Raw genomic sequence first — 27,831 nt, 5'->3', positions numbered from 1 at the left:
TGTGTCCCCACTCCATGAACTGTAATTTTGTCTCGTAAATGACGTGTTTCACCCAAGTCTCGTCACCGGGTACGATTCGATCCAGTGATGAATCAACATGTTTGCGGTAGGCCTCCATAAATGTCAACGTTGCCCCATTCGCTGTTTTTTATGGTGCTCTGTAAGCATTTCGGGCACTAATCATGCAAAATAATTTGTGGTAGCCTAGCTTTTGAGTGACAATTACAAACAATAAAGTCCATGAAACTTGTGGCAAAGAAAGGGAAAACTCCGTTATTGTGAAGCAACGGTTTTCACAAATCATTTCATCAACTTTAGTGACAAGATCATCAGTCACAATGCCCAGGCAACCACTCTGCTCTTTGTCATGAATGTTGCTTCGGCCATTTTTAAACCGAATGCACCAATTCGGCTGGAACATTCACTCACTGTGTTGTTTCCGTACACTGCGCACAGTTCACTATAAATTTCTATAGGTTTTAGGTTTTTTGCCCTCGTAATTGAAGGTAAACATCAGTTTTGAAGTATTTTATATTGTGATGTGGTACAACACCCAGAAGAATTTGGATCATCAATTGCCCAACCTTTTTCTCACCCCTCCCTGAGGAAGGAACTACTAGTTCAGAATATTAGGATAGTTTATTGCACTTTTATGTTTATTTTACCATCAGGGCTAAGAATTTTGCCTCCAGAATGAAAGTGTGTACTGACTAGCAATTCTGTCTCATAATGTATTGTTTTACATTTTTGTTACAGACTCAAAATATCCTCCTGTGACTGTCTTCGAGGAGATGCAGTTCGCTACATATCTGCATTGCCAGCATTGCGAACATTGGAATTCAGAGCAATAAAATTTCAGAAACTAGAACCAGGTGTAGAATGCTTCCTCGACATGTCTGGGCTTTGCCGCCTTCACCTTGCTGACAGTGTATGTTGGTCTATACCATTTGGCAAATTTCCCGGACGACTCATTAATCTAAGGTAATTTTAAAATTGCAATCTCTCTCTCTCTCTCTCTCTCTCTCTCTCTCTCATATCTGCAGTTAGTCCTCAACTACAAGTGTTTTCAATCAGTCTTTACCCACAAGTGTTTTCCCAGAGGCCTGCAAATAGGGACTAGTTGGTTCACTGCCTAAACAGGACATTGCCATATCAGTCTCTGATACCTAAACTACTGTATGTGCACTCTTCGTAGTTCGTGCACTGTCCAAGGTCCTAGTGTATATATAGCCCATGACCAACTAACAAAGCACTTAATTATAAACAACCTACTAGATGTATACCATTCAGGCTTCCATAAACGTTGCAGTACAACATAAGCTGCAATAAAGGTGACTGATGACAGGGATGTAGAAGAGTCGGCTATTATGTTATACCGTGACGTCCGTTGTGTTGTTGTATTGTAAGGCACCACATATATCATTTGTATATATATACGTGTATGTTGTCATCTCTTCTTTCCTCATCGATATCAGAGCATGAGAAATGTTTATGTTAGCGTTTACGTATTTGTTGTCGACAACACACAACAACACGGCCACGGTATCACCTGATTTTGGAATAGCTAGCTTAATATAGTTTAAAGATTGTGGATTTCGATGCAGCATTATTTAAGTGTGATATTATTCATCACTTAAACTTTGACACTTTAAGAACCAGCTACTCTTAATCAGGCCCAAAACTCGACTTGTAATGAGAGCACTTACGATCAGTCTGCCACAATATTAATAATACGTAAGGCTCTACACCAATATAAGAAAATATCACTGTTCATGAAATAGCAAAATATATAAATAAACTACTTTATATTTTTCCTTTTATTTAATCAAATGCTTTCAAAAGTTTATTTTGCGCCCACAAATCATCCACACCTCAGTGTAGAGTATAAACAAAAAATAGTACACTGTTTCTGCTGATAACCATGTATGTGCTTTTGGGTGCTAGGCTACTTCGATCAACGGGATTTATATTGGATTTTGAAAATGATCATTCTATCCAAACTTGCATTCTCCACAATGGCTCATCACATATTCTACCCTTTCGCAATAATTAAGAACTTGCGTAAATTGTATTTTCGCGAGTTTAAAGTAAACCACTGGTGGCACAAAAGCAGTCTCGATACCGCAACACACTTGCAGTGCTTACTAGCCTGTCACTAAATTCACCTGCATACATCTACAACCAATTTCAAGATCATAATTCACCTTACATGACTGTGTGCAATTGAACTTCGTCCGATCAATTGTTTGTGGAATCGTAGTAACTGATTCCAACACTGACATTGTCTGACAAAGTTACGCAAAACACAGTAACCTCATATTATGGATTCTCATAAAGAAAGGTTAACATTTAATGGTTGATGGGAAATTCTCCATTTCTTGGTCAAGATACCAAATGTGCACTCTATATTCATTCATGCTCTACTGAGATGGTAGTTGTGTACTTTTTTTTTTTTTTTTTTTAATGGTCAAACATTGACCTGCATAAGGTCTAAGTAGTTCAGTAATCAAGCCAAGGCCTTCTTCTCCAACAGACACAAAGGACATAGGCTCATTGAAACCCTGGAAAGAAGATGGAGCCCTCACCAATATTTTTCTTAAAAACACTGTCCTTAAATACTATAGAATCAGAAGTCCTATCATATGCACCCTCATCTACAAAAACGAATTTGTAGTTGGCACCATGCATAGCTAGTAGCGAGATTGTAATTATAATACAATGGACCGCTTCCAGTTGGCTCAATCACTCATATATGTTTTTGGCTCAATTGTAGTGTGGAAAGTTGGTATTTTTGTAAAAAGCAGAAGCTGTCTTCAGCTAAAAATTTAGGGTGAGGTCTGGACAGCATTCTCGTCTAACGTTTTACCAGATGGCATTTAAAACCAGTCTCACAAATACTGAGATTGTAGGTTGGCTTATTTTGTACTGGTAATGAAGATCTTACATCAAAGTTCCCTTTGGCAAATACCTGAAAGAAAATTTAAAAAAGCTGTTGACTCAGTTTAACATACCTAATATAGCAATGTAATGTAGAGTAGTTTAACTGTACAGGGTGATAAAAATGCCTATTCTCCCCCCCTCCCCTCCCCCTCCCATCCACTCACGTAACATGAGAGAACTTCTTTGGGTAAAGGGTGTCAAAAGTACTTCAGCTGCAACCAGGAGAAGACAGTTCACTTATTTTGAACAACTACATGTTCTAGAAACTGCAGTGAAAAAAAATCTACTACAAATGTGGATGAAGAAGACATCATAATGAAGAAGAAAATAAAACTTATGTTTTGTTTGGTAATGGACATGATCTCTCAGCACAAATCTGAAAAAAGAACGAGCAATGAGTATGAGCCAATCAAAGTTCTGAAGAGAAAGATTGCATCGGAAGACAAATCTCACACTTTCTCCTCTCTACAATAACTGAGGTTCACAAAGTACCTGCTGAAAAAAAATTAAAACTGCGGGCATAAGTGATTGCTCTCATTGCTGCTGGCCAAAAACATGTGGAGCGAGGATGACAGCAAGTGGTTTATAGTGGATCCTTTCGTCTTTCGCTATCACCAGCAGTGCTAGAGTATCCTCAACAAACACAGCATGTGCAAACATAGCACATGCAACAATTCCTGATGGGACAACATCCTACACAATAGCAAACTACGTTTCAGCTAGGAATGGTGGATCAGCAACCACAAATTAATTTTTTCCAGGTTGTTTCAACAACACCCAAACATAAATGTGCACTTACAATCTCTTCCATGTGCAGGTTCTTCTGTATGAAGCTTCTGATAGATGAGTGAACCTTTGATGTTCAGTATGTAGTGTACATATACAAATATCCAACGTATACAACGTACAAAACTTTAGGAAATAAATGTTCTCATTGATGTTCTTTTTGAAAATAAATGTCCGTGTTAATGTCTACTTTCAGTAATACCTCAAGTCCGTTTCCTTACGACGTAATAGAATAAAAATATCAAACTAAACTATTTAATTTTTTAAAAAATTTAAATTTTTTCAAAAGTAATTATTGTTTCTTAAAGCAAAAAATTTAATAATTTATAGTTGAATTTATTGGTTTAGTTACATTTAAGTGATTAAGAGTTTTTCTTCTACTGAGATACCCTTTTTCATTTTCAAATCTTTCCCGGTAATATCAACCTTTCTTGTTGTTGTTGTTGTCTTCAGTCCTGAGTCTGGTTTGATGCAGCTCTCCATGCTACCCTATCCTGTGCAAGCTTCTTCATCTCCCAGTACCTACTGCAACCTACATCCTTCTGAATCTACTTAGTGTACTCATCTCTTGGTCGCCCTCTACGATTTTTACCCTCCACACTGCCCTCCAATACTAAATTGGTGATCTCTTGATGCTTCAAAACATGTCCTACCAACCGGTCCCTTCTTTTTGTCAAGTTGTGCCACAAGCTTCTCTTCTCCCCAATTCTATTCAATACTTCCTCATTAGGTATGTGATCTACCCATCTAATCTTCAGCATTCTTCTGTAGCACCACATTTCGAAAGCTTCTATTCTCTTCTTGTCCAAACTATTTATCGTCCATGTTTCACTTCCATACATGGCTACACTCCATACAAATACTTTCAGAAACGACTTCCTGACATTTAAATCTATACTCGATGTTAACAAATTTCTCTTCTTTTCGATTTCCTTGCCATTGCCATTCTACATTTTATATCCTCTGTACTTCGACCATTATCAGTTATTTTGCTCCCCAAATAGCAAAATTCCTTTACTATTTTAACTCTTTCATTTCCTAATCTAATTCCCGCAGCATCACCCGACTTAATTCGACTACATTCCATTATTCTCATTTTGCTTTTGTTGATGTTCATCTTATATCCTCCTTTCAAGACACTGTCCATTCCGTTCAACTGCTCTTCCAAGTCCTTTGTCGTCTCTGACAGCATTACAATGTCATCGGCAAATCTCAAAGTTTTTATTTCTTCTCCATGGATTTTAATACCTACTCCAAATTTTTCTTTTGTTTCCTTTACTGCTTGCTCAATATACAGATTGAATAACATCGGGGAGAGGCTGCAGCCCGTTCTTACTCCCTTCCCAACCACTGCTTCCCTTTCATGTCCCTCGACTCTAATAACTGCCATCTGGTTTCTGAACAAATTGTAAATAGCCTTTCGCTCCCTGTATTTTACCCCTGCCACCTTTAGAATTTGAAAGAGAGTATTCCAGTCAACATTGTCAAAAGCTTTCTCCAAGTCTACAAATGCTAGAAACGTAGGTTTGCCTTTCCTTAATATTTCTTCTAAGATAAGTCGTAGGGTCAGTAATGCCTCACGTGTTCCAACATTTCTACAGAATCCAAACTGATCTTCCCCGAGGTCGGCTTCTACTAGTTTTTCTATTCGTTTGTAAAGAAATTGTGTTAGTATTTTGCAGCTGTGGCTTATTAAACTGATAGTTTGGCAATTTTCACATCTGTCAACAGCTGCTTTATTTGGGATGGAATTATTATATTCTTCTTGAAGTCTGAGGGTATTTTGCCTGTCTCATAACTCTTGCTCACCAGATGGTACAGTTTTGTCAGGACTGGCTCTCCCAAGGCCTTCAGTAATTCCAATGGAATGTTGTCTACTCCGGGGGCCTTGTTTCGACTCAGGTCTTTCAGTGCTCCTTCAAACTCTTCACGCAGTATCATATCTCCCATTTCACCTTCATTTACATCCTCTTCCATTTCCATAATATTGTCCTCTAGTACATCGCCCTTGTATAGACTCTATATATACTCCTTCCACCTTTCTGCTTTCCCTTCTTTGCTTAGAACTGGGTTTTCATCTGAGCTCTTGATATTCATAAAAGTGGTTCTCTTTTCTCCAAAGGTCTCTTTAATTTTCCTGTAGGCAGTATCTATCTTACCCCTAGTGAGATAAGCCTCTACATCCTTACATTTGTCCTCTAGCCATCCCTCCTTAGCCATTTTGCACTTACTGTCGATCTCATTTTTGAGACGTTTGTATTCCTTTTTCCCTGCTTCATTTACTGCATTTTTATATTTTCTCCTTTCATCAATAAAATTCAATATTTCTTCTGTTACCCAAGGATTTCTACTAGCCCTCATCTTTTTACCTACTTGATTCTCTGCTGCCTTCACTACTTCATTCCTCAAAGCTACCCATTCTTCTTCTACTGTATTTCTTTCCCCCATTTCTGTCAATTGTTCCCTTATGCTCTCCCTGAAACTCTGTACAACCTCTGGTTCTTTCAGTTTATCCAGGTCCCATCTCCTTAAATTCCCACCTTTTTGCAGTTTCTTCAGTTTTAATCTACAGTTCATAACCAATAGATTGTGGTCAGAGTCCACATCTGCCCCTGGAAATCCCCTACAATTTAAAACCTGATTCATAAATCTCTGTCTTACCATTATATAATCTATCTGATACCTTTTAGTATCTCCTGGGTTCTTCCATGTAACCAACCTCCTTTCATGATTCTGAAACTAAGTGTTAGCTATGATTAAGTTGTGCTCTGTGCAGAATTCTACCAGACGGCTTCCTCTTTCATTTCTTAGCCCCAATCCATATTCACCTACTACGTTTCATTCTCTCCCTTTTCCTACACTCGAATTCCAGTCAGGCATGACAATTAAATTTTCGTCTCCCTTCACTATCTGAATAATTTCTTATTTCATCAATTTCTTCAATTTCTTCGTCATCTGCAGAGCTAGTTGGTATATAAACTTGTACTACTGTAGTAGGTGTGGGCTTTGTATCTATCTTGGCCACAATAATGCGTTCACTATGCTGTTTGTAGTAGCTTACCCGCATTCCTATTTTCCTATTCATTATTAAACCTACTCCTGCGTTACCCCTATTTGATTTTGTATTTATAAACCTGTATTCACCTGACCAGAAGTCTTGTTCCTCCTGCCACCGAACTTCACTAATTCCCACTGAAAAGTTGCTACTCACCCATGTAGCGGAGATGCTGAGTCGCAGATAGGGACTACAAAAAGACTGTCACAAATAAAGCTTTCAGCTATTGTGGCCTTCGTCAACAATAGATGACAGTCAGTCTCTCTCTCTTTCCCCCCCTCCCCCCCCCCCTCTCTCTCTCTTTCTCTCTCTCTCTCTCTACGTACTTGCTTCCTGCAAATGTGATGTAATTTTGATGTTATGCACAATATTGACGACCACAGGAACTGATATACACTCTTGTTAGCATTTGATGTGGACCTCTCTCACAAGTGTAACAACTCCCACATCTCCTTAGAGCAGTAAGATTCAAATGGAAGTGCCATTGGTTTGCAGGAAGACGTGAGATGATTGTTACCTACAAAATACCAGGTGTCACAAAATGATGTATACACTCTTCGAAACTGAATATCTCTTTAATTAATGTCATACAATGTTTGTGGTGTACCTTAAGGTCTCACTAAAGGTGGTAAATGGTCAAAATGGTATCCTTCCACTGCAATACACCATTGACAACAACTTACAACAGAGTGGTATTGCTGTTGTATTGTTCCTAATGGAATAACATCACAGTCTTGCTCAATTTGCTCTTTAAGACCAATAAGTGTTTGTGATCTTGCAGTGTAAAGGGTGTTGTTGAGAGTACCCCACAGATAGAAGTCTAGAGGAGATAAATCAGGATAGTGACCTGGAAACCACACTGCCTTTTCGTCTGGCAGGGGATGTACTATTGAGAAATGTGCTCACATCATTGTGAAGGTGAGGGTAACCCCCAGCCGGTTGAAAGTAATAACCTCCATTTTCAAAACAGTCTTAAGACAAGGAGTCATCATATGCAACACTTCTAAGTAAGAATCACTGGGACAGTGGTTTCAAAGAAGTATGGCCTCACTAACCCTCCAGAAAACAGACCAAACCAAACATTCTCGTGGTAAAATAATATGCCTTCCCTCAGTTGCATATGGTTTCTCACTGTCCTAGTACATGCAATGATGGCAGTTAATTATTCTGTTAAATTTATAAAGGTCTCTTCATGTGACCAAGGAATTAGATCTTGGGAACATTTCTCTCCTCCACATCTGTTAATCAACCACTCATAAATGTAACCGTAGGCTTCCGCGGCCGTTGTCAATGTCAATAAAATTCTTCTGGGTTAGAGACCGCATTGTCATTTATAAAATTCCAACGTTTCGGCGTCTTGCAACAGACGCCAAAACGTTGGAATTTTATAAATGACAATGCGGTCTCTAACCCAGAAGAATTTTATTGACAACCACTCATAAAATTCACTTCACCAATCGGGATCATCCTTGTTAAGAACATGGAAAAGTCTTTGGATGTAAGGTTTAAATTTCTGAGCCTGCAAAATTCTGTGAACACTGCTTTTGCAGATCCCAGTCTCACAAGAGTACTGCCTCCATGTTTCTTCGGGGAATGTATGTACACCTGGATCACTGTGTAGTGTTTCCTTTCCTCGGGGTTCTGCCATGAAAATACAAACTAGAAAATCTGATAGGGGTTTGAATTTTGATGGAATAAGTTACGGATAAGGTGGTCTTTGTATTACTGTAATGAAATAGCACCAGAAATAAGTTTAAATTTACTTTATAATTCTGTCAGAAACGTAGTATATATTATAATATAGTCTTCGCGGCTGCATCTGGGATACTTCTTGATTTTCTTGTAGGATGTCCTTTTTTTTTATTGTTCGCTGGCCCTCTTGTTCTCGGTCTGATGAAAATTTCTTGAAGTTCTCACTGTCTGGATTAATTTATAAATTTGGCGATAACCATTGCGAATCACTACTGAAATAACTTGAAGACGCCGTGTGTTCGTTTCATAATATAGTTTTAATTTCCACTTAAAAACATTATTTAACAACAGCGCCAAAGAATACACGTCTTAAACGTATGAAGACAAGATAAAAAAAGAGAGTAATGAACTAGTTGTCAAAACAAGCGCACCTACGCAACTGAAAAAAAAAAAAAAAAAAAAAAAAAAAAAAAAAAAAAAAAAAAAGATCAAAATGACTTATGAAAATCCGTCGCTGGCGCAGTGCTCTTCTGCATGCGCGGTCGTAAATCACAACTTTGCTCTGGCGGAGGCACGGTGGTCAAAGTACCGATAAGGCCCGTCCACACGCAACGATCTGTCTGCGCAGATGTTTGCGCCCATCACATCTGCGCAGACAGATCGTTGCATGTGGACAGAAGATTTGCACCAACCTGAGGTGTGTGCAAACCTGGAAGTTGGAGTTGGGGGTTTGAGCGAAACCTCTCAAATCTGTGGGTTCAAACCACATCTGCGGAGACAAGTTGGAGCGTGTGGACAGGAGATCGCCGCAAATCTGGCGCGAAACAGCTGTTTGCTCAGTCTAGTGCGCATAGGGCATTAAAATGACATACTCGTCAATGTTCTCGAGAGTTTATAAGTGAATTCATTTAAATACATAGAAACCACCCATGTTTGTGGAAGATTAAAAGTAAAGAATATAGTGACCCGAGACAAAAAGACAGCAGCATCAATGCTCTAATTGAAAAATTGCTAGCAGTTGACGCCTCGGCAAACAGCAAAACGAAAATAAAAAAAATTCGTTGCGAATTGGCGAAATTATTTGCAGATGGATGTCGAAACTTATAATTATCTCCTAAAGCTTGTAACCCCTCATATTATGAGAAAAAATACTTGCATGAGAAGGGCAATTTCTCCTCATAAGTGACTGGCGTGACATTAAGATTCCTAGCAACAGGAAGGAGCTACAAGGATTTGGAATTTTCAACTGCAATATCGAAACAAGCGTTTAGTAAAATAATACCAACGCACGTGAAGCTCTTTACGCTGTCCTGAAGGATGAGTTCATGAAGGCAAGTCAAGTAAATTAAGGCTGTCAGCGAACTGTTTACCGAAAAGAGTTATCTAAAGTTCAGAAATCTATCAGATCTGGTGTAAGAGTAGATCAAGTATACCAGCCAACGTTATGGTATTTTGATCTCTTTGGCTTTCTTAGTGATCAAGAAACGCCAAGACCAAGCAGGACTACAATTGAAAATGAAATTGGAGTGTGAATGTGCCAGGAAATGGGACACGAGGTAATGTAAAACAAAACAGGTTCGCCCTGCAACTCTCGCAGTAAATGTACGTGAGAAAACTGCTTTCGCTTTAGCAGCCACTGTCTACACCATTTTGACCGCCTTCTCTGTTTCCTGCGGTTGATATGAATGTTTTTTGCAACACAAGTTGCGAACACAGACCACAACAGAACTTCCTCCATTTCTATATTTAAAAATAACTGGATTAAGTTTTTGACGTTTACGGGGAGCGTAGTCGCTTGCCACTGATATTTCTTTTCTACACCGACAGATGGCGGGCAAGTAGTAGATTGGGGTTTGTGTTGTGTGAACACACCACATTTGCAGCGATCTTTTGCATGTACAGACATCTGCGCAGACACTGTCTGCCAGACAGATCGTTGCGTGTGGCCCGGGCTTAACAGTAATGTCTTTGCACTTCGGCGTTTGAATTTAGTTCACATCGATGGTGTTTATAACGGAATTAATTCGAACAATAAATGTTTCTATCATACTGCTCCAATGTCTTTAAACGTAGTATCGGCTTCTGAGTGTGTGTGCGTACTGCCTGGATCTCTTGCGTGTGACTTGAAGAAAATCCAAAGTTTGTTCTTTGTGTCAACACGAAATTGTGATCTCACATCTCAAGCAGCCGAATTTTGGTGGCGTCCACCGGTGTATAAATAGTCAGTGAGGGCACAGGAAACACCTCACTGCCTACGACAGGTGATGAGCTTGTCCTTAACACCAACCTTCCACTACACCATACACTTCAAGGCATATTGACACTACATAAATATCTCTTGACTAGTGTTCCATCACGTTGGTTTCTTCTTTGCATTTTCAGTTCCATTTATATAAATAATGTGCTATATGCACAAGCCTTTGCAGTTAATTAACATCTCCTTAAAATACATTTCTTGATATAAGTACATGTATATACAAATATTTACAATAAATCATCACATGGGATATTTACATTGTTGTTATATAGTACATATACAGAATTAAATGAAAAATATAGTAATTTTTACGTTACATTCAATATCATTGTGCTGACATGTGAATTAACTTACATTCAGATTGAAATATACATTTTATTTGTTAGCTCATTCTTTTTTCCTTTCTGTGAAGTTTGTGTAGTTCATCTCCTTCCGTCCTTAAGTGTCAAGAAATATAAATAAATGTCGTACTTAATAAATAAATCTTAGTTCTTGTCAGATAATTGCTGCTGTGTTGCATGCTGTATATCCATTCTGTACTTACCTTGTGGTACCTGTAAAATTCTATTCATAAATAAATATGAATGTGTGTCTCTCCATACTGTCAGATAATTACAAATTATATAATGTCAAATATTTCATCAACATGTATACATTTTTCTAAGGGAGGGAAGAGACTGTTAGCTGCATTGGAGGACTGAGGTTTTGTTTTCTCCTTTCTATTTAATGGTGCATTAGTTCAGTATAGTAGATGAGCTTTAATTATACCATTAGATGACTGATAAATATGTTCTCTTAAATAATTCTTCCAATCTGAAATGTCAAGCCCATATAATTCCAAAAATGTCATTACAAGTTCCCATTAGTTTAGCGTTCAAATCTAGTTTCTCTCCTCTCAATTACTCATAACATTCTCACAGTCCAAATTCTCACCTATTTCTTTTATTCATTCTTCAAAAAATAACACAGGCTATACTTATTCCTCGGCATCATATATATTCGTCTTATTCACACTCACTTCCTTTTTTACTTCAACATTAATAATAATAATTATACCCTTTTCTCATCTTATATTCCATTTACCTCTCTCCATATTACTATTTATCCTACATTCACTCATCTCAACATTGCTATTATCACATGCCTCCTAAAGAAAATAATTCTGTTCAGTTCTCTGCCACCTCTAATGTGTATATGCCTCCTCTAATGTGTGTATGCCTCAAGAGCAACTCCTCTTATAACCAAATATCTTATTAGCTATTGGATGGTTCACATGTCTAACTATATATATTTATTTCTCTTTGCTTTCTAGATTTTCATGCATTCATTAGATTGTAAATATCTGTATAACTTCAGTGTAGGCTCATCATAACTGTATTATCATATTAATTGTCTTCTCATTAGCTAACATGTTACTGTATGTATTTTTCAAATGTCTGTGTCGATGTAGACCTCTGTATTTATGTGTTAATGGATATTCTAATGAATAACAGCCAGGGTGTGGAATATTTGCAATTCGGAATGATCCAGAGTATAAGACCTGCCATTTCCTGTTTAAATGTTTGTTTTGTGGGCTTAGGATGTGTTCTTAGTACAACTAACTCATCAACTTGAAATGTTTGTTCTTTCCTGACACCTCTGTCATATTTCTGCTTTCTTTCGTTAGCTTTGTCACATAATGTTGTGTAAGCTTGTCTTACCTTTTCTTCTAAACTAACAGGATTTGTTGTTTCTGTAAATTTAGGTAGAGGGCCTGTCCGTTCATTTCTGTTTTATCCATAATTAATTCTGTTGGTGTGTATCCAGTAGAAATGTGAGTTAAATTGTTCACTGTTTGTTCACGTGGTGCTAGGTATTCTACCCATTTTGTGTGCCTCTCTGGTGTGTGTGTTCCCATAAACAGTCCAAATTCTCGAAATGTTCTTTCTACTGGGTTTCCTGCTGCGTGAAATCTTGAAATTAAAATATGTTTAACACTCTGTTCTTCAATAAAAGTCTTCAATTTTAAACTGGTAAAATATGCTGCATTATCCGTGATCATAACTTCAGATTTTCCTATTCTTACAAAATAATCTGTTAATAGAAGTCTGGTATTAGCATTGGTAGAAACTGAATGTAAAGCATATAATTTTAAATACTTTGTGAAAACATCTAATACAGCAGTATTTCATTCCTCCACATGCTTGTGGATAGGGTCCTGCAGTATCTAAAGAAATTAGCTGTAATGGCCTCTTAGGTATGATTGGATGCAATTCATTCATGCTTGTGCAATTAGAATACTTGGCTTTCTGACATATGATACATTACCTAATATTCCTCAATACTCTTTGCCTTAAATTTGGAAAATAGCAATATTGTGTAATCTTACCTGTACATTTGGCTACACAATAAGAGTCCCCAAGTTCTGTGTGTAAATAAAATAAAATCATCAACATGAGCTTCAGGTAAACAAATACACCAATGCTGTGATTCAGGGTTTCATCGATGAAATAGTACTTCTTTGTGTAATGTGTAATATTTTTCAAGGTGTGGGTCTGTTCCTGCATGTAATTTATTCTTTATCTGGATACACCTGGGATCATTGTCCTGCAATATGGCAAACTTCCTGCACATGTTTTTGTAGTAAGGTGCAAAATGTACTGTCATACATGAGGAAAATTTTGAAATCTGATGTTTATTCTGTCACATCTGAAAATTCTTGTAGGCCTTGTGGCAAACGAGATAGAGCATCGGCTATTATGTTGGATTCTCCTTTTATGTATCTATGTAATATCGAAATTATACCCTTGTAGTGATGCACACTAGCGTGCAAGAAGTTGATGTAATAACTTGCATGGTAGCAGGATACAAAGACCTTGATGGTCAGTATAAAGCTTAGTATGTTTTCCCCATAGAAAGTACCGAAACTTGCGAAATGACCATACTATGGCAAGTGTTTCGCACTCGGTCACTGAACATGACTTTTCGCATTCTGTGAGTGTGCGGCTAGAAAAACAGATAGGTTTGGTGACTGTTTGTTCATTTTCTACATGAATTTGGAATAAAAATGCTCAGAGCCCATAGGAACTTGCATCTGTTAGTAGGCAAAAGTCTGACGTCATGTCAGGATGACATAACAATGGTGCATTTACTAAAGCACTCTTAATAGCTTCAAAATCTGTCTGACAAAACTCTGTCCATTTCCAAATATTATTTCTTTTGAGTAAAGATAGAAGATGTGGACTGTTAAGTAAGTGGTAGGGTACAAATTTCCTGAAGAATGAAGATAGACAAAGAAAAGCTTTGAGTTGTTTACGATTCTGTGGGGATGTAAAATTCTTAATTGCATCAATTTTTCTTGAGTGTGGATTAATGCCTTCAGTTGATATGATGTGACCAAGGAATTTGATTTCTCTCCTCCCTAATTTCGTTTTTGATAAAGTGATAGTGACACCTGCGTCAGAAAATTTAGTCAGAAGTTGCTTCAAAAGATTAACATGTTATTACCAAGTGGTGGTGACAATGTCGTCAACGTAAACTGTGATTTGCGATAACAATTGTGGTCCAAGAACAGCATCTAAGGCTTCAATAAATACTCCAGCTCGTAGACCAAAGAGTAGAACACAAAATTGATAACTGCGTCCCTCACATAGAAATGCAGTGTATTTATGGCTGTTTCTATGGAGGTTCACCTGCCAAAACGATGAGCGGAGGTCAATATTGGTTAAATACTGTACATTATGAAATTTTAAAAGTTGTTCTTCCAAATTTATAGGTCGTGTGTTGATTGGGATTATGACTTTGTTAATTTCCCTACTAACCTCACACTACTATCCTCTTTATTAACTGCTAGGATCGTACTGCAATATGGTGAATGTGACCTTTCAATGATACCTCAAGCTTGCATTCTTTCAATTGCTTTCAAAACTGCGGGTTTCTTTGACCAAGGGATATTATAATATGTTCTACAGTATGTTTTGTGTGGTTTGACATCCACCTCATAAGTATAGCCTCTAATAATGCCAGGTTCCTTCACAAATACCTCAGCAAATTGCTGCAAAACTTCAAGTAATTCAAGTTGTTGTTCCTTCGTCAGATATTCAGATTCTGTGCATTTCTCATATAAATGATTAGGTTTAATTCCCTGAGATACAGCTTCATTAATAATTAAATCACATATGTTTGTTGCTGGTGTATACACAAAATGTAACTGTTCAAACTTACCTTGTTTACTGTTTAAGTTTTTACCCTGTGTTAACTCTATTGTCAGTTGTTGTTGGCTTACGGTTAAATGACATTTCCCGTTTCCTAAATCTATGATTGGTTGATATTCATTCAAAAAGTCAATTCCTAATATGCAGTGCATAAATAATTTGTCTACTACCAGAAAACTGTAATTAAGTGGTATATTTGAAAATGTGAGGTTAATGAGAGCTTGAAATTTCACGTTCTTTTATTTATTACTCGTGGCACTTATAATGTGACAATTCTGTACTGGCAATGTTGGTATGTTTATTATTCACTTGAGTTCATTATATAAAGACATTGAAATGACACTTGCTGCTGCTCCTGTATTTAACATTACTTCCACTTCATAACTCGTGTTATTGCCTGAATAATCTTCTTTGTTTTACTGGTACTATTAAAATCTACATCCTGGTATAATTCTTTTTCTATTTTCTTACTGTCGTCATATCGGAGAAAACAAATTGTTGGGTCCGTTGCGCTCTGCTCCCTATCAACCGTAACTCGAGTGCTTAGCTCAGTTGTCGTTCATTTTCTGGCAAATTCGGCTGTTGCTGTGGGTTAGGTTCATTGCCCAACGCAATAATATTAACATTTCTGTTGCGCGTCACCCAAGTATCAGCTGTTTGATTGCTCACATTACCTCACGTCGCATTGGGAGTTCCGTTAGGTATGAATTGAGGTTTGCTGTATTGCATGTGTCGTGGCGGTGGTCTATTGTGATTTTCCCATTCATTATTTCGCCCTTGAATGTAACTGGTATTGTCATTATTGTTATTCCTGCAATACATGTTTGGATGTTGTTGTCTGTTCCCTGAAAATATCCTAGATTGCACCTGTTATCCTCACTTCTTTGATCTCTATAATTTCGGTTTCTTCTTCCGTTGTTATTTTGAATATAACTATTATTGTTCTGATTGTAATTACTGTTCGGATAACCATTATAGTAATAATTACTGTTTCCTTGTCAATGCTGCGAGTTGTTTCTGCTAATATTAAATGGATTTGTCCCAGTGTAGTGTGAATTGATTTTTTTTTTTTTTTTTTTTTTTTGTGTGTGTGTGTGTGTGTGTGTGTGTGTGTGTGTGTGTGTGTGTGTGTGTGTGTGTGTGTGTGTGTGTGTGTGTTTTGTTGTGGTGTCTGAGGCAGATTCCAATAGCCTCTGTCATTTCTGTTGTTGTGCGTACGCGAATTGCTTGGATAGATCGGATACAATTGATTGAAATTCCTGATCTCATCTCTGTAAACATCATCTATCTCATCAACATAACTGAAAAAGTTCTTTATGCTGTCCTCGGACACTCCTATTAATTTATCATGGTAAGGAAATGGTAAGTAGCTTTTAAGTGTTCTAATTACGTCTGGTAAATCTGCTGGATTTGTCCAATATAATGTTTTATCCTGGTAGCATTCAAAGTACTGGCGTAAAGTCTCTTTCTTCGGGTTGTAATTTTCTGGATTGTATACTCCTCGTTTTAAACTTTGCTGTTCTGTGATCAACCAGAATTCCTCAAGAAATGCTTGTTCAAATGTTAAACATCGTCTTTTCATTGCTGCTCCCTACTTAGCTGCTCTTCCACGTAAGAAGTTTGTAACATATCGAATTTTATCAGCTTCTAACCAATGTCTCGGGGAAAATACCGTCAAAAGAGTGGATGAAAACAATTGGAAGCATTTTGTCTTTCTCATCACATGAAAATGTCTGAAAGTATCCATGCCATACTAATGTTTCATCAGCTGCTCCCGATGGTATTATGGGTCCTGCATTTTGTGTCAAACTGTGCATAGTAGGTGGGATGTCTGATAGTAATTTTGATCTTGTGGTAGCATTGAAAATGGTTCATTGGGATTTGTATCACTCATTGGTAATTCTATTTTCGGCTGTGTGCTGGGCCTAGCATTATTCGGATTCTCATTCGTGTTTTGGTATCACTGACAAACTTTGTATTACATTTTCTTTAATTTTACTAACTCTTTATGAATATTATGGTTCTCCCTTTACTTGTTCCTTTGTCTTATCTAAAATGATCTGTGTCATTGTCTCAAACTTCTAGTCTAAATAATCATCACGTAATTTGCATTCATGTACAAGTTTCTCTGCTAGAGTTGTCATTCTTTAAAGATGCTACATCTGCTCTGTCTCAAAGTTTTTCTAACTTTTCCTGTAAGGATTTCTGCGCCAATGTTACCTCATTTAATCTGTCTGAAAGATCTGTAATCGTCTGGTCTAAGTGTTCTTGGTTTATTTTTACAGAATTGTGTGACTATCATAATTCGTCAACTTGGGTACTGGTTTTCTGTTATTCAGAAACTACTGTTAACAATTTCTCATTACATCGTCGTAAGTCAGTTTTTGTCTCGTCACTGAATTCCACAAATACCTTTTCTTGTCTCGTAACCTTGTCTGGTAAGTCAGTAAATTTCCTTCCAAGACTACTGGTGGTTTCTGTCAAGTCCACAATTTGTCTCGATTGGTTTTCAAAATTTTGTTTTATGTCCCATGTCAATTCATTGAATTTAGTGTCAAATTTCCCAATGTCACATTTTAAATTGTCATTTTTCTCGTCTAAAGTGTCAAATCTTCTGTTTTGGTCACCAAGTAACTTCAGAATCAGGTTGAGCATGTCAGTCATGTGTCTTAGTTTTGTCATTTTTTCGTGTCTGATTAATGTCTGGTTCTTAAGTTGATGTTGTCAGTGTCGCGTAGTACTCACTCTCCATTTGTCTGTATATCTATTTAAATATAGGCGTTGTTGTCTTAGTTGATCCGGTAAAATTGTCTTGAACATCCTCACTATTAACCTCAGTATTCATTTGACTGTCGAACATGTTTTGCAATATGTCACTTTCACTAAGCTCGTCCATGGAAACAATTTCTACGCATCTAGCGTCCATCTTGTGATTTTTGTAATTAATTGCAAATAAAATTTTCCAGTGGCAAAAAATTTTAAAATGTGATCTGTTGAAATCTGAAATTTCTCTTATGGAAGTGGATATTTCTAGATGATTTTTAATAAGAAATTGAATTATTAAACTGGTACTGAAATTTCCCTCTCACAGATAAATGACTGTGAATATGCTCTTCACTTATCATTTGCAACAATAGTAAATCAATTTAAATACAATTTGGAAAAAATAATTTCGAAATAAATGGATAGGAATAAAGGAAGTACAGATGGCTGCTTGAAACTGAAAAAAATTTAAATTTCTGTACTCACCAATTGTTTTGTTCTTCAGTCTTATGTTGAAAATGTAGCGTCAGATATACAGTTATTAACATGAATCAATAACAGGTCAAACAATATTATTGTAAATTTCATGCACGTAACCTTACAATTGAAATGAATGAAAATTAGTCCAAATTCATTTTCTGGTGCTATTAAGTGATTAATATTAGATAAAATGTCCAAAATTTGTAATAATTGCACTTGTATCAAATTCGAAGATTGTAAGTCCTGTCACCAGGATGCCATCGAAATAGAAAATGTGATTGGGCTTTGAATTTTGATGGAATAAGTTACGGATAAGGCGGACTTTGTATTACTGATTGAGATAGTGCTGTAATTTGACCGTGAATGGCAGACCTGGTTGGCAACACTACAAAAAGTGACTGTAAGGAAATAGCATCAGAAATAAGTTTAAATGTACCTTATAATTCTGTCAGAAACGTAGTATCTATTATAATATAGTCTTCGTGGCTGCATCTATGATACTTCTTGATTTTCTTGTAGGATGTCCTTTTTTTTATTGTTTGCTGGTCCTCTTGTTCATTCATAACTTTGGCGATAACTATTGCGAATAACTACTGAAATAACTTGAAGACGCCATGTGTTCGTTTCATAATATAGTTTTAATTTCCACTTAAAATTATTCTTTAACATCAGTGCCAAAAAATACAAGTCTTAAACGTATGAAGACAAGATAACAAGAGAGTAATGAACTAGTTGTTAAAACAAGCACCTACGCAAAAGGAAAGAGAAGAAAAAAAAATTATGAAAATCTGTCGCTGGTGCAGTGCTCTACTGCATGTGCAATCGTAAATCACATCTTTGCTCCGGAGGCAAAGTACTGTTACAACTGCATCAACACTTTCATTGTCTGTTGAACATATTTCTTTTGCAATGACCCTTCTTGAAATCCTGCACTGTTCCTCTAATGTCAAACTCATCTTGGATTCTTGTAATTGTTAACCTCGGTGGTGATCCAAATTTAACCCTTCACTGTCATTCACATTCTCCATTTTCTGTTAACACTTTAGCACCCATTTCTATTGATCCAATGATAATGCCACATTTGTTTACAGTCCTCGAATAGAAGAAACTGTTGTTGTTTTTCACTTACTTCCTAATTATTACTTGCAAAAATTGTATTTACTATCTCTGATAATTAAAGAGTTATTCAGTTTCAAAGAGTGCATGCATTATTTTGGGACACTCTGTATTTGTGACAAGGTTGATTTGGGGAGAGGACCAAACAGTGAGGTCATCAGTTCCGTTGGATTAGGGAAGGGTGGCGAAAGAAGTCGGCTGTGCCCTTTCAAAAGAATCACCCCGCATTTACCTGAAACGATTTAGGGAAATCATGGAAAACCTAAACCAGGGTGGCTGGATGCAGGTTTGAACCAACATCCTCCCGAATGTGAGTCCAATGTGAAAGACAAGGAAGAATACGAATGTTACTGCTCATCTTTTAAATTACAGCAATTTAAGTGTCCTCTTAGATCCCCACTGAACCATACAATTGGATATAATCAAATATTCAGAAATAAAGAACCAAATATTTATTGGAATGAAGAATGTGAATTTTGCTGCTGCTCATTTCACTTGCAGCAATTTAAGCTGTCCACTTAAGTTCCTGCCCAACCACACACTCTCCAAAATCGCCACGTATTCGGAAAGCAGCAGCTAAATATTTATTTCATAATTTTTAATTTTGTTCTCTAATCTGACAAAATTGTTAAATATCATCAAATACTGCAGAACATACTTGTAGTACATTCATAAGGAAGTCCCAGAATGTCTTGACAACACTGAGGTGAGAAAACAATATTAGCATGTAGTGAGGTACAAACCTGCTTCTTTAGACTCCAAAAACGACGACATTATTTATTACACTAGAGCCGATTCGTGTGATATTTGTCTCGAGTCTCCATTACCGTAGTATCTCTCGAAGGCTTATATTCTCGATGTATTATAAACTGACATGTAATGAAAAGGTTGATGTGTCTGTGAGACACTTCAAATATGTTATTGTCCTGAAATGACATACTGCAAGCTATAACAGAGAAAAGCCAAGTATGCCAATATAAGTATGGTGCCTGCCGCATCAGTTGTAGATATTAAGGTGGGCCTCACAATATTGCGTGTGATGTCAAAGTGATGTCACGATTGCAGGAAGTGTTGTGAGATGAGTGTTATCCGGTAGAGCTGCCAGCAGAACATGTTAGTCGTTCGTATTTAGTCTCATCACTGGGCCTGTCGGAGTACATGAGCGGTACGTACGCCATCAGATGTCGAGTGATCACTGTGCAGGATGCAGAGGTGCCGCATACTCCTTTGAGACAGTATTATCGGCACCTGGCAGAGCTCGAAACCAGGTTTCCATTCAGCTAGCTGGTCGAATTGTGCAGTATACAGATTTGTGTGGCATTCTGATGTGACAATATCGTGTCAGACTGCAGGGTAATGTGAGGGAAGGCGTACTCATCATCGAGGTACCGGTTGACCGCATCTGACCACCACCGGTGAGGACCACCGTATCGTGCACCGAGCACACTGTAATCTATTCACATCTGTGCCCACCGACTGAGAACGAGTAATGTTCTTCCGGCAACATTCCATTCCATCACGCACTGTCGGTTGGAGATTAGCGGTAGCCAGACCGGGGAATTACCATCACACGTACAGGTCGATCACTAACGACTGCATTCGGATTGGTGCAGTGGCCGGGAAGCATAAAACGTCGACAAATGGCTCGGCACTGTGTTCGGCAGTGAATTGCAGTTCTGCAGTATCGTGAATGACTTGTGAGTATGGTGATGAGCTGGGCAGAAGCCCCATTCTTCCCGTTTTGCTGATAGGTACCGTGATGTTATTGCTCATGTGCGGCACCGTCAGATATTAAGTCAGCTCACGGCTGGTACCGACTGAGGGAACTCTGACGGTTCAATGGTATGTCACGACTAGAGGTGAGTCGTTTGTGAACTGACTGGTCCAAAGGAACAGTTCACCAATATGAATGGAAGGAGCGTGGAATGAATTCTAAGAAACGGTCCTTCATAGTTCACTTCGGTCACGGCTTTCTACTTATAGCTACCAGGAACGGGGAACAGTTGGTCTTTTTCCCGCAGTGGCGTGTCGGCTAGTCTCGTTCCAGCCCCGGCCGGCTCTGTTCCCGTCTGTCTCAGTCTCCCTCGGCCGGACTCGTCCTCATTCGCGTGGCCACTCGTCGCAGTTCCACTGCCGACTGCTTCTAGTTAGTTCAGTATTGAGTTGTTGTATGTGATTCTTGAGTTTCTCCCAGCCTACTTGGTAATCAAAGTATCCACGGGTGTACTGCCGGTCTACAGTGTCCAACAGGCACAATATTTCGGTGATCATACGTGTCGCCATCATCAGGTGAACTGTCGGACTGAGCTCCTGTGAATGTGCCGGCACGGAGATCCGTGCGCTACGGCTGCTCAGTTCCATGTTATTTTTGGGCCAGGAATTCCTTCACAGCAAGTGACTTGTGTGCAAGTGCATTGTCATAGTGCACCGACCGGTTTTTATTTTTCCAGAACCCTGCCCATTTGCAGCGAACATTTTCGCGCAGTTATCTCAAAACCTTGCAGTAAAACTGCCCGTTCAGTCTAATCAAGTAGAACAAACTCCTTGTGCACTATCCCTTAAACAATTAAAACAAGTCTTAGCATTGACTTTGTGTTCCTGTCGAGATTTCTCGGCCTCTGAGAAGATGGTGTTTTCTGTTGAGATTATTGTGCTTCATTTCAGGTTCGTAACTGTAGACCCAAGATTAATCACCTCTTATGAATGGATAAGAATTTTGGACACCATCTTACTTTTTGTTGCAGTTCAGTCACGTCCGAATCTTGAGGTTTCATCAGTCAATGCTGAGAAGGCGAGTCAGTCAATGCTGAGAAGGCGAGTCAGTCAATGCTGAGAAGGCGAGTCAGTCAATGCTGAGAAGGCGAGTCAGTCAATGCTGAGAAGGCGAGTCAGTCAATGCTGAGAAGGCGAGTCAGTCAATGCTGAGAAGGCGAGTCAGTCAATGCTGAGAAGGCGAGTCAGTCAATGCTGAGAAGGCGAGTCAGTCAATGCTGAGAAGGCGAGTAACAAACTTCACTGCAATTCGTTTTGTGTTCAGTTCATCGGCTAGAATTCATTGACACGTAGCGTACAACAGCCCAATTCTGTTAGAAACATCACGAATTGTCTGCCTTCAGTGTTTGTGAATCATGTCGTGCACCTTAAAGATTGTTTCTGATGTTGCACATGTCGAGGATCGACCAGAACGTTTGTCATCTTTCACAGATTCTTGGCCTTCCTTGAAGTGCTTGAGCTGGTCAAATGTTGTTGCTTGACTCGGAGCACTCTCACCAAACACTTCCGTCAGCCTACACTGGGTTTCAACTGCAGTTTCCTTCAACTGAAAACAGATTTTAATGCAGATCTGTTGATCCTTCACGTTATCCATTTCACGCATCACAGGAGTGCTGAAGTGCATCCTGACACGCACAGCAGCAACTCGCAAATGCGTAGAAAAATGACACAACTTCGTGCTGCAGTTGCTAAGATGTGTACCTCGAAACATCTAGCAGTGGAGTGTCAAACTGTTACTAATTTCAGCGGGGCGATGAAATTCTCTGATACTTAAGGTAGCACCTCATGTATGTCATAGTTTCACAGTTTATTAACCACCTTTTTATGTCACAAGAACCTTGATGATCCACTCTGTCTAGACATCCTTTAGTAAACTACATAATAGACTTAATTCTGTCAGACTATATCCAACAACACTTTAGTATTGACTGTCCATTATAGTTGTACAAATTAAGATGGCTCAGTTAGACACAAGTAACATTGCTACTTCCTTTTCTGTATGTTTAGAGAGCTGTACATCAATTATTGTGACGGAGATGACGACGAACTGGACAAAATACGCCAGCTGATGCCGGAGTGTCACGTCGAAGGATCTCTCGGAGCCCTTATCACGGACAGTGAATGAAAAGTGTGTGTCGCCCACTGCTGAGGGGCGGACAGCTACAAATGCTTATGAGGAAGCTACCCTTTTAAACTCTGTGTATCAGCAGTAATTTTAGTTTTACCTCCTGAGGCTAAGTGCTGGGTGGCCCTGTAATTTTATGGCTGTGTTGTTATCCCCTTTAGTGTGACTCTTCTTGTACCTAGTGTATCTAGCCACTACTTTCCTTCTACAATCACATACATTGATCAGCCCTAACATTACGACCACTGACCTACTATCGATACAAACCCACCCAGGTGATAGCAGCGGCACTTGGCGAGGAATGACTGCTAGTGAGACACATGGATGGTGCCTCTAGTGTCAATGAGGGTGCTGTTAATGCATAGAATGGGGGAAGGCTGGCAATCTACCTGAGTTTGGCTGAGGGGGGGTTATAAAGGCCCAGAGGCTCATCATGAGCAACACGACTTGCTGGGTGTTTGATGATTGGTGAGTATCTTCAACACGTGGCGAAACCGAGGTGAAACTGTGTCCAGACATCGTGGGGTTGGGCAGCCACACTGCATTACAGATGTTGGGCGATGTAAGCTGGGCAGCTTGGTAAAACAGCATAGACGGCAAACTGTGGCTGAACTAACATCAGTGGGCAGAATTCAAGCGTGTCTGAACACACAACGCACTTAACACGCTTAACAATGGGCCTCCGCAGCCGACAACCTGTGCATATGCCAGTGTTAACACCATAACATCGGCAATTACATCTGAAATGGACGTGACTTTTGCCACTGGACAATGGCGCGGTGGTAGAGAATTGCACGGTCTGATGAATCGCAGTACTTTCCGCACGGTGCTGGTGGGAGGACACAAACCCATTGTCACTGAGTGGAACATCTTCTCGACACCTGTACTGAGGGACTGAGCCAAACTGGTGGCAGTTCCATTATGCTCTGGGGGATACCCATGAAGCTCATGTCAGGCACCAAGATGACCAAGGGTGTTGTACATTGATTGGATACCACCTACACTCCCTCATGATGATCTATAACAATATTATGAAAAGAAAATGCTGAGTTGCAGATAGGAACAACAAAAAGGCTTCTCTGGCAGCTGAAGCCACACACTGATTTTTGCCTTCATAATGATCAAGTTTCCCAATGACGGTGACAGTTTTCAACAACATAATGCACCGTGTCACAAGGCCAGGGCTCCAAACTCGCCAAATCTGAACCCGATAAAACACGTCTGGAATGTGATGATTAAACAAGCCATCAGAGCTTGTGCCTGCCCGCACCCCCCCCCCCCCCCCCCCCCCCCCCAGAACTTTTGGGAATTAGGTGACCTTCTGCAGATGTGGTGCCAACTCCCTCCAGCAACCTAGGAAGGCCTAATTGATTCGATCCCTCGACGTGTCGGTGCTGTTTTCTGTGCCGAGGGTATGTGGTCATAATGTTCTTGCTGATCGGTGTATGTCTGAAACGTGTTTGCAAACTTGTATCCTAAATTGAGAAGCAGGAACTAGTAAAAATAATTTATGATTGAGTACTTATCCTTGTTTTGCTTTTATAGCTGTTAACATCTGTGAAATGTACAAATATCAAAGAAATCTTATTGTCATTATGATATTGGAAATTGAGATTAAAGTCCCATAGTTTTCTGCCTTTTTTCTTTTACTGGCAGAGATTAGTATAAAAATATTTACATTTCATGCATGAAAAATTTCACATTTCTGATTCATTTTGTTGTTGTGAGCTCTCCACAAGCCTACTGAAGCAGTTTTAACAATGAGCTGCACCTAAGAACTTCTCACCATGACTTCTCACTTAGAACTGCTTTTAACAGACATGTGCCTCACCAACGATGGTGCCAACACATACAAAATGAGTGCAAAGAGCTATTTAGTACCAGGGTAAGTCCATTATTATCCACAAAGTAGTTATAAAATTTTATTATAATCGAATAGGAAACTTAAAAGAACATATTTTTCGACATAGTGTCCTTGCATTTCAACGCTCTTGGTTCATCGTTGTACAGACTTGCTGATGCCCTCATAAAAGACAGTTCTCGGTTGAGCTGTGAGCCGGGAATACACCACTTCTTTCACTGCTTCGTCCGAGGCAAATCGACGGCCCCTTAATGCCTGTTTGAGTGGACCAAACAAGTAATAGTCAGAAGGGGCAGGACCGGGACTATACGGAGGATGATCCAGTACTTCATATTTGAATTTCTGGAGCATTTCAGCAGTGTGGGCAGCAGTATACAGACAGGCATTGTCATACTACAAAACAACAGCTTTTGACAGCAATCCTCTTCATTTGCTTTGAATTGCAGGCTTCAGCCTGGCAGTAAGCTTCCCACTGTAACATACACTGTTTATTGTTCTGCCCCTTTCCCCATAACATCCCAGTACTGGACCTTGCGTATTCCAAAAAACCGTAAGCATTAGTTTTCCTGCGGACAGTTGGGTCTTGAACTTTTTCTTGCACGGCGAATTTGGATGTTTCCATTCCATACTCTGCCTTTTGCTCTCCGGCTCGTAATGATTGATCCATGTTTCGTCACCAGTAATGATCCTGTCTAAGAATTTGTCTCCTTCGTTACCAAAGTGATCCAAATGTTTTTTGCAGATGTCCAAGCGCGTTTGTTTATGCAATTGTGTGTTGTTTTGGGACCCATCTTGCACAAACTTTATGAAACACAAGTCTGTTGTGGATGATTTTTTAGGCAGAACCGAGACTAATTTGCAGACAATGTGCCACTTGGTGAGTAGTTAATCATCTGTCTAAGGGAATCGTTTCATGTAAACACTCAATGGTTTCTTCATTTGTGCCAGTAAACAATCGTCCACCTCCCTGCGCGACCTGGTGCGACCATTTCAGAATTTTTCAATCCATTCATAGACACTGCACTGGGGCAAAACACTGTTCCCACCCTGTACCGAAAGTCTTTGACAAATTTTTGCCCTTGAAATGCCTACTGACCACAAAAACAGGTCACTGAACATTGCTCTTCTTTGGTGCAAATAGACAGCTTACAAAGATATAACAACAAATAAACAAAGCATGTGTCATCATCGTAAAACGACAGTACTACCAAAATAAACAAAAACATAACTAAATTGCAGATAATAATTGACTTACCCTCGTATAAATGTAATTTCTGTCCTTTACAGACTTGCAGTGTAATAATGTTTTTATTTACAGTGGACAATTTTCAATTGATTATTTTCAAGGTTCCATACCTCAGTAGTTAAAAATGGAACCCTTATGGGATCACTTTGTTGTACATCTGTCCACATGTTAAAACCTCCCTTTTCGCAGGAATGCATAGAGATATCAAGTTGAAATTTATGTCAACTACTAAGGTGTATGGTCCCCTGGTGATGTAAAAAATTCAAGCTTCTAAGCCAATGCAATCAAAATATTAAGCCATTTATGTCATATACTAGCTTAGCGTTTGCTGCTTTGCACTGTATGGTCTGCACAGATTTTTTTCTTAAATTGAATTTTTATGTTCTTTACAAATTACACCACATTTTCTCAGTAATTATGTCCACAGAAGCATAATCTTTTCCGACTGTACTTATGACCAAAAAGTGATTTTAGTAGCATGAGTGCAAGGTTTTTCTTAATCATGCCTTTTGCATTCTTGGGGTTACATTTCCATAGGGACTTTCATTTCCTAATACACATTTCCTTGCATCTGACAATTTTTATACCTTTAAAAAATAGTATAATGAAATGCCTTATTAAAAATTTTCATCCCTTATTCAGCTCCTTCGGGGGTTGAATTTCCAAAACCACTGAAAAACTTTTTTTTCATACTGAGAAGTCGAATACCAGATTTCATAGACGTAGCTTCAAAAATGGTCTGGTAGTTTATTAATAATGATTAATAATGATTTATACCCTTAGGAGTTGAATTTCCAAAAAATGTTGAAACATGTATTCCTTTATTTCTGACTGAGAAACTAACTACCAAGTTTTTTAGGTCTAGCTTCAGAATTGCCCCAATATGGTAGTGACTAATTTTCAAAAGACCTTTCATCCACTATTTCACACTTCACGGGTGGAATTTCAGAAAATCTCTTATCAAACAATGCCTACACTATAAGATCAAAACTCTCCAAATTTTAAGTTCCTGACCTTAGTGGTTTGGGCTGGATGATGAGTCAGTGAATGAGTGAGTCAGTCAGTCTGGATTTTGAGATAGAGATTTTGATACTTGGAAACTCACTCATTAAAACCTATAAATGGAGGGTGAGATTAAGTAGAAAATTTTAGACCTGTTTCTATGCCATCAGTGTTTGTTAACATTATTGAAAAGGCTTTGTATGTAAGGATAATTGATCATTTTATTTCACATAATTTGCTACCAAATGTACAGTTTGGTTTTAGAAGTGGTTTAACAAGTGAAAATGGTATATTTACTTTTCTCTGTGAGGAACTGGATGAATTAAACAAAAGGCTTTGAATGCTAGACATGTTTTTTGATTTGTCTAAGAAGTTTGATTTTGTTTATCACAAAATATTGCTGCAGAAGCTGGACGAATATGGAATATGGGGAATAGCTCACAACTGGTTCACCTCTTACTATAGCAACAGACAGCAAAAGGTCATTATCCAAATTGTTGAGAATGGCTGTGTTGTAGGCACCAGGCGGGGCACAGTTAAAT

General features: G+C 38.6%; 1 protein-coding gene across 1 annotated transcript in view; it reads left to right on the top strand.

The window, feature by feature from the left end:
- Window positions 1–27,052, top strand: part of LOC126293295 (F-box/LRR-repeat protein 7-like) — a 99,005-nt gene extending 71,953 nt beyond the window's left edge. Inside the window, exons 7-8 of the mRNA XM_049986423.1 lie at window positions 757–981; window positions 23,063–27,052. Coding sequence (XP_049842380.1) covers window positions 757–981; window positions 23,063–23,180 — 343 coding nt within the window. The 3' untranslated portion in view covers window positions 23,181–27,052. The remainder of the gene's footprint in view (window positions 1–756; window positions 982–23,062) is intronic.
- The last annotated feature ends 779 nt before the right edge of the window (window positions 27,053–27,831 follow it).

The sequence above is a fragment of the Schistocerca gregaria genome, chromosome 10 (genome assembly GCF_023897955.1).
Source record: "Schistocerca gregaria isolate iqSchGreg1 chromosome 10, iqSchGreg1.2, whole genome shotgun sequence".
In the NCBI taxonomy this organism is placed as follows: Eukaryota; Metazoa; Arthropoda; class Insecta; order Orthoptera; family Acrididae; genus Schistocerca; species Schistocerca gregaria.
This window is presented reverse-complemented; position numbering and strand designations above follow the sequence as displayed.